The sequence below is a fragment of the Arctopsyche grandis genome, chromosome 6 (assembly GCF_051622035.1).
Source record: "Arctopsyche grandis isolate Sample6627 chromosome 6, ASM5162203v2, whole genome shotgun sequence".
Classification (NCBI taxonomy): Eukaryota; Metazoa; Arthropoda; class Insecta; order Trichoptera; family Hydropsychidae; genus Arctopsyche; species Arctopsyche grandis.
This window is the reverse complement of record NC_135360.1, coordinates 7,223,483-7,232,172: the sequence shown is the minus strand read 5'-3', so window position 1 is coordinate 7,232,172 and position 8,690 is coordinate 7,223,483. Positions and strand designations below refer to the sequence as shown.

Genomic DNA, 8,690 nt, shown 5'->3' with positions numbered 1-8,690 from the left:
AATCCTATTCAAATAGTGTTCACATAGTGGGTAGGATGGTTTTTGAGACCAATTTGATGAGGAACCATTTCAACAATTAAATCGTTGATACATTGGTAAACTCTGGTTAGAAAATTGAGTCACACATATGCAAGTCTGACCAGCAGTATTAAAGAAATACTTACGAATGAATTATTTTCGATCAAGGTAAAGTAAGGGCTTGAAACTGGGAACCTCGCGATGGTTAACAGTATATGGTATACCTGTATACTATCCGAATGACTTCATTATTTATCACGTCGTATCTTCCAAAGCTACATTAATACGTACATATATAGACTACTTTCGAAATCGGGACCGCTCGTTTCAAGACTTATTACATATACAATAAAATTCCCTTGGGATTTCCCGCCCCGAAATTCTACCGAACGTTCACTTTTCAAGTTTCATAACTTTTCCTCGGGAACGATTTATAGTTGTGTACGCCAGTATATAATATATGCACTCATATATTGAAAGTGGCCGGTAATTTTCCTATAAACAATACCTTTAAATAATGATTAATGAGTCATATGACGTCACAATTCATGAATATAATAACATTGTGACAATAATATATACATGAGTGAAAAGCGTGGGTAAACATTAGCTCATTTTTACAAGCTTCAATTTATTAAAAACAGAAATGATGTAACTTTTCTGTCAACCTTTATCAAATCCTTTGAGATGATGTTTGTACCTCTAACGATATGTTGTCTACAATATTTTATTTTTATTATATACATATATACCAGGAAGGCTTAAAAGGTAAACCCCGATGCGCCTTTCTGGATAATTACAAATAATGCATTATTTTTATTACCTGTCATTGAATTACGAGTCACTGAAAAACTGGAAATTAACGAGACACCTATGAGTTTTAAACCTGTACATACATTTTATTGTACATTAATTATACTCAAATAGTGGTGAACTAGTAAGTAGGATGGTTTTTAGCCAATTTAATGCAGGAACCGTTTCAACAATGAAATCAGAAAAATTGGCAAACTCTGATAGGAAACGATCGACTTGGTGTCACAAATATCCAAGTATAACCAGCAGCATTACAGACATACTCAGAATACATTCTTTTTAATCGAGGTCAACTCACGGGATTGAACCCGGTGCCTCTCGGTGTTAGGCAAACGCCCAACCACCGAGCTATGCTGCTGGCTAATTATTGTGGTACTGCAGCATCTTAGCCAAATTGGCTTAACCAAGCCGAAAACGCGCTCTTATTTAAAGTATGAACAAGTTTGTATTAATATCATATCCGTCAGGAAAGGACGAACAATAATTGCTGCATGCAGTAACTTACGAGAACGGAGCATGCTGTCGCATTCGTGCAATGTGTTGTAACATTGAAATAACGTAAACTAATTTCTTTATTTATTTAAAGTTTGTTCCGACTTTTGTAATGACGTGTGGCAAACAGTCTTATTAACTGATTGTCGATTGGCATTATTGACGAGTTGGCATTAGTGTCGGCCCAAGCGGAAATACGCGACGGTCGACAGAGTTCGAGCAGACGGCGTACGGACAACTTGTGTTCCGTACGCTCCGCTGAACCACCACGTGCAAATTTTACATTTCAATAAACTACATCAAACCATTATCGAAGTCTTTTCCATGATGGTCACTTCGAACCGGACACCAGTAACCTAGGCCACAACACCAAACGGACAAACCAATAGGAAAAAACGTGGTCGAGAAAAAATGGATGTCAATTAAGAAATCGGTATCGTTCCTTTGTTACTATCCATACCTTTCCAATACTAATAACATGTTTGCTTCTATTTCAGCAATATATTGATTGATGTACAGAGGTACATGACCGCGTGATTGACGCAGAAAATATATAAATAAAAACATAACCTACAAAGACGCATGGGACACAGAGGTAATCCAAAATTATCGGAACGATCACATAAACATCGTAAAGGATATTCAAGTAAGTGAATGTATTCAATCTCAGGCAATCTGTTCAAAAGGCAATCATGTGGGTAGGTCAGTTTTAAAATATGTTTTAAAGTATAACAATTAATTAACGCGATTGTATAAAATAATATCGCGCTACGAAGGAATGTTTCATCGGTCGCATCGAATTTCGTATTAAAAGTGTAAAATCAGATGTAGTGTAAAATTAGCAAAGCACGTGGGGAATTATACTTGTAGCCCCAAAGTGGCTTAAACCAAGTACATACCGGTATATTCATATACCGGCAGATCTCTTTGTTTCTTAATGTGTGTAGAAACTTTCTCCCCCCTCCCCCCTCCACAATAAATGTGGAATTATACTTGTAGCCCCAAAGTGGCTTAAACCAAGTACATACCGGTATATTCATATCGGTAGATCTTTGTTTCTTAATGTGTGTAGAAACACCCTCCCCCCCCCCCCCTTCCACGATAAATGTGGAATTATACTTGTAGCCCCAAAGTGGCTTAAACCAAGTACATACCGGTATATTCATATCGGTAGATCTTTGTTTCTTAATGTGTGTAGAAACACCCTCCCCCCCCCCCCTTCCACGATAAATGTGGAATTATACTTGTAGCCCCAAAGTGGCTTAAACCAAGTACATACCGGTATATTCATATCGGTAAATCTTTGTTTCTTAATGTGTGTAGAAACACCCTCCCCCCCCCCCCCTCCACAATAAATGTGGAATTACACTTGTAGCCCCAAAGTGGATTAAATCAAGTACATACCGGCATATTCATACATCGGTAGATCTCTTTGTTTCATAATGTGTGATGAAACAGTGGTGATTTAAAATAAATCACAAGACTTGTAGCCCCAAAGTGGTTTAAATCAAGCACCCACCAATTTAGGGTTGTTATTTCTTCCAAAATATGTTGGATAGATTCTGGTGATAATAGTTAAAGTAGAATATTAAGATTCACGGTTAATCATTGAATATTATTACCTTATCTCTACGAATAGTTCAATTGACAGCTATAGTAGAGAATAACTGTATTTATGAGACGAAATAGTGCAACTTTCTGAAACAAATGTCAAGTGCTGAAAACGAGGAAATAGAAGCTTCGACTTCCAAGTCGCATAAAGGTCGAAATCCAACTAGGGACGTAGAACCTATTAGAGACAGGTCAAGCTCTAGAATACATCAGACTCGAAGTCAGACTCAATCGATAGAAATATTAGCGAAAGAAAATAAAGTAGAAGTTACAATGGCGTCAATAGAATTAAGGTATTCGGGCGCGTTAAAAAGACTAAAGGGAAAAATAGAAAGAACCTCCGAAATAAATGAAGGCCAGTATCAAACCATTAAAGAAGCATACGATTATGTCCGAAAACTCCATTATGAGTATTTAGATAACCTCACAGATATAGAGCAGGCGGATCAAATAGACGAAGAGTTCGACATGATTTCAATGACAATTCAAAATCTTAAAGCGACATTAGATAGACAATCCATTCAAAATAATCAACTAAAAGTAGAGCAAACAACAATTAAATTTGCTAGAGATAAGTTACCGACGTTGACTATTCCCACATTTCAGGGAGATCCATCTGAATGGCAATCATTTCAACAAACCTTCAAAAATATAATAGGAAATAAACCTGAATATTCTAATGTCACTAAATTACTATATTTGCATCAATCATTACTCGGTCCCGCTTTAGCAGCTGTCTCAGGGTTAGATATTAACTCAGACAATTACGAAACAACTTGGAGTATTTTAGACAAGCAATATAATTTACCAAGACTTAATCTCAAAACTAGGATCAACTCACTTTGTGACTTAAAATTAATCACAAAGGAATCACATATCGAATTGAGAGATCTATTAAATAAGGTAACGGTGTGTATTAAAAACATTGAATCATTGGGTTACGCGAGAGAAATTTTAGATCCATGGGTAACATGTTTAGTTCTAAGGAAATTACCATTTAGTTTATTAAAGGACTGGGAAACATCTCTGGTTGACAGAGAAATGCCACCGTACGAGAAGTTAGAAACGTTTCTGCAGAATAGATGTAATGTATTACAATCTACTGCATCTGTAACTACGGTGAAGGAATTCCCTCATAGTCGTCAAAGAATCATGAGAACTCATGTCGCGAACAAAAACCCATCAAGTAAGGTAAACGCATGCGCATTCTGTCGAAATAATCATTTCATAGGCAAATGTGATAAATTCAAAGCAAAATCCAGTATGGAAAGAAATGAATTCGTTAAATCTAATAACATGTGTTTTAAATGTTTAAATTCATCGCATAAGATAACAAATTGCAAGTCTAACTATAATTGCTTAAGGTGCAAACAAAACCATCACACTTTGTTGCATCAGGACGATACATTTAGTTCCAATAATACGGGAAGGAAGTCAATTAATGCTCATTCTACTCATTTCTCTCAAAGGGAGATAATTTTACCGACGGTACAAGTAGACATTATAACGTCCAATGGAACGGTCGTTAAGGGTCGCACATTATTAGATTCCGGCTCACAAGTCAACTATGTTACCACATCTTTCGCTAAGAAGAATAACTTCAAGTTAGAGAAAATCTCTCAAAAAATTGTAGGTATCGCTAATCAAGAAAGTAGCATTCGTCACATCACCAAGGTGACCATAAGGTCTTCAACCACTAATTACTCAACCAAAGTGTTGTGTTTGGTATTACCAGAAATTACTGGCGAAATTCCAACTGTGAAACTGGATCAACAGTTAATTTCAATACCAGCGGGAATCAAGTTATCAGATCCCCTTTGGAATAAACCGACGCCAATCGATTTATTGCTCGGCGCCGAGATTTGCGTTCATGCTATGAAAGCAGGAACCATCCAGTTAGGAAAAGGTATGCCTATCTTAAAGGATACCGAATTCGGATGGACAATAGTTGGTCCATATCCCGAAGTAAATAATGCTCCAGGGAAGAGCCACATAGGCTTAAGTCAATTAGACAGTCACATTCCAAACTTTTGGATGATAGACCAGGTTCCTATGGTAAAACATCAATCTCTTGAGGAGAAAAGATGTGAGGAACATTTCCAAGCACACACATCACGAGATAAAAACGGTAGATTTTGTGTAGCTTTACCATATAAAAATTCCCCGGTAGTATTAGGAAGTTCATTGCACATTGCGGAGAAAAGACACAAAACTTTGGAAAGACGTTTTTTAGCCAATAATAATTTAAAAATGGAATACAATAAAGTTTTAGAAGAGTACATAAATTTAGGACATATGTCAGAGTGTGAACCTCCGGAGGCACATGAGGTTCATTGTTATTTACCTCATCACGTCGTGGTTAAGGAGTCTAGCCTTACCACTAAATATCGTGTAGTTTTTGATGCGTCCGCAAAGACAACGTCCAATATCTCACTAAATAATATTTTGATGGTGGGACCTAGTGTCCAATCAGATTTGTTAAGTTTACTACTCAACTTTCGACTCCATAAATACGTGATTACTGCGGATATTAAGCAGATGTACCGACAGATTCAAATAGCAGAGAAAAACAAAAATGTACAATTAAATCATAATTCGTTATGGTGGGACGGCCCTAGTTGGTTGAAATTAGACGAATCACGATGGCCTCGAAGACCTCCTGAGATCACAATAGATCTTCCAGAGAGAAGGGTAGTCACTAACGCTACCCTTGTGAGGGAAAATAATTGGATAGATAAATATTCTCATCTTCCAAGACTCCTTCGAGTTTTATCATATGTTCGTCGGCCACTAAGGAATAAACAATTAAACGTTAAAGAAAATAACGAACCGTCCGCTTTAGAATTAAATGATGCTTTAAATAATTTGATTAGGTTATCGCAAATGGAATCATTTCCATTGGAATATCGTTTGCTGAGCAAGGGACATCCAATTCCCAGTAGCAGTAAATTAGCTAAATTGTCCCCTCTATTCCACGAGAATTTAATTTGTGTTGGAAGTAGACTTCCTCTGGGAACAACTCTATCAACGTCACCCATTATCTTGTCAAATAAGCATAAACTTACACACATGATTGTCCGAGATGCGCACTTGAAATATATTCACTTGGGTACTCAAGCCTTACTGTCGTTATTGCGGCAGACCTATTGGCCATTGGCCGGACATAATACTGTCAAAGGAGTGGTGCGTTCATGTGTCATTTGTTTCAGAAATAAACCACTGTCACACAATAGATTAATGGGATTACTCCCGCTTGAACGTACCACTGCGAATTTTCCTTTCAGTCATGTGGGGATAGACTTCGCAGGACCTTTTCCTGTGAAGAGTGGTTGCAATAAGAATTCTAAGATAATTAAGGGTTACGTTTGTGTCTTTGTGTGTTTTTCCAGTAAGGCAGTTCACTTGGAACTTGTCGGAGACTTAACGAGTTCAAATTTCTTAAATTGTTTAAGAAGATTCGTAGCCAGACGTGGCAGGCCCAATACGATATATTCCGACAATGCTACTAATTTTGTCGGTGCAAGTCGTGAACTCGTTAATTTAGTAAAATTAATTTACGAACGTCCTCATGAGGAGAAGCTACTACGGTATGTAGCCTCCGAAGGGATTCGTTGGAAGTTTAACCCGCCAAGGGCGCCTCACATGGGAGGGCTGTGGGAAGCAGCGGTTAAATCCATGAAGATTCATTTAAACAAGGTGTTAAAGGCCACCACCTTAAATTTCGAATCATTTTGTACGGTATTGACTCAAATAGAAGCTTGCATGAATTCCCGTCCTCTTAGTCCCTTGTCTTCGGATCCACTAGACCTTTTACCCCTCACACCTGGACATTTCTTAATTGGCAGATCCTTACTCGCTCTTCCAATGGAGGTTAAATATAACACTAATGTCCATGCCAATCTGCTTCAGATACAATTGACCACAGCAGCATTTTGGAAACGTTGGTCGGCGGAATATTTACATTCTTTGCAGTTACGACACAAATGGAAGAAGGACTCGAGCAACAATCTGAGTGTGGGTCAAATGGTCCTGTTAAAGGAGGAACACATGCTGCCAACCCGATGGGTCTTGGGTCGAGTCACTAAATCGTATCCCGGACCAGATGGCAGAGTTCGAGTCGTCGACGTCTTTACTGCCAGCGGAGAGTTTCGTCGGTCCAGTCATCTAGTGGCGCCATTGCCGATTCTACCACAAGGACCACTTGACAGGAAGGAAGATCAGCAAGAGGGAGGAGAAACAGCAGCTTCAATTCCGTCAACTTCGGTAGCTTAGTTTAACCCGAAGACACTACCCCCAACTCATATTACTTATTAGATGTAATCATGAGTTTAAATCATTCAATGTTAATAGTAGTACTCCGTAATTCACTTTAATTGTGTTGTGTGTATAATTTAAGCTATTTTCATTTTAACATTCGGCAGTATATATCTCCGAATTTAATCTAATCATCTTGTCTTTATAATATAAGACTTGTCTCATGTCATCACTCGGAAGGATTATATCCGAGTTTAAAATAAACTGTTCAAATTTGACAGTTAAAATTAGATTCATGATTTGTTAATGTTAGTCTCCAAGCCACACTTAATGGAGCATCTTAAATTATTTCATGTCTACTTAATTATAACCTGCCGGGAGTCATCCGCAGGTCTTATGTTTCTTGTTATGAAAACATAAGTTAACTCTTACTGTTTATAGTATTTATGTGAATCATAGAATAAGTAAATATTATAATACTGAACATTTCGATGTAACGTAGAGACATCTATAATCATAGTTCGCCTTCATTTCCTGCTTGTAGGAATGAATGAATGACTTTCCAATTTACTTTTAATTTAGCAATGTTTGTGCTACTTGTTGATGAAATCAAGTTAACTTAGGAGCATTACACTCACTAATCAAGTTTAGTTGATCGGTAATAGCTGATCTGTCTTGACAACTGTAACAGTGTCAACATTGTATTGTCTAAGTTAACATCAAGATGAGGAATGCTTAAGTTTTAAACCATATACAGTCCACTCTCTCTTCTTTAAAGTAAACTTATCTTGTAATGCTTATTCACAGCTTCAAAGGAGATTTCAAAAATTTTAATGTAAAGAGAAACAACATTCACCAGAGGTATACCTATAAGTTGAAATATTACTGAACCAATAAATTGATTTTATCCTCACACTGGATGAGGCAAAGGTTTCATTATTCACCCTCTATTTAATTATTTTAAGAGCTATGATTTATTGTAAACGACTCGTCAGTAATGCTGTAACTCTGTAGAATAACTGTATTGTTCAACAGTTTTCCTATGTGGGACTATGTTCCGACTTTTGTAATGACGTGTGGCAAACAGTCTTATTAACTGATTGTCGATTGGCATTATTGACGAGTTGGCATTAGTGTCGGCCCAAGCGGAAATACGCGACGGTCGACAGAGTTCGAGCAGACGGCGTACGGACAACTTGTGTTCCGTACGCTCCGCTGAACCACCACGTGCAAATTTTACATTTCAATAAACTACATCAAACCATTATCGAAGTCTTTTCCAAAGTTATTTCTTATTTAATTATGTACATACATATATAATATTATTACAATATAATTCAATGCAAGGTCTTTAATTATATTACTGTAAGTTTTACAGAGGAGTTCTTGCAAAAGACTCAAATACCTGGGTACTTGGTCAAATGAAGAGATGGACCCACAACAGCGTTTATCAAAATGAAGGCAAAACAAACAAGCATATCATCGTCGCACGCGTTTGAGAT

The 8,690-nt window shown here is 37.2% G+C and overlaps 1 protein-coding gene across 1 annotated transcript; it reads left to right on the top strand.

The window, feature by feature from the left end:
• The first annotated feature begins 1,498 nt into the window (after window positions 1–1,498).
• Window positions 1,499–8,450, top strand: LOC143913125 (uncharacterized). Its single transcript, XM_077432728.1, has 2 exons — window positions 1,499–2,343; window positions 2,721–8,450. Exon 2 carries the CDS (start codon window positions 3,031–3,033, stop codon window positions 7,204–7,206), a length of 4,176 nt encoding a protein of 1,391 aa, XP_077288854.1. The 5' UTR covers window positions 1,499–2,343; window positions 2,721–3,030; the 3' UTR covers window positions 7,207–8,450.
• Window positions 8,451–8,690: the final 240 nt, after the last annotated feature.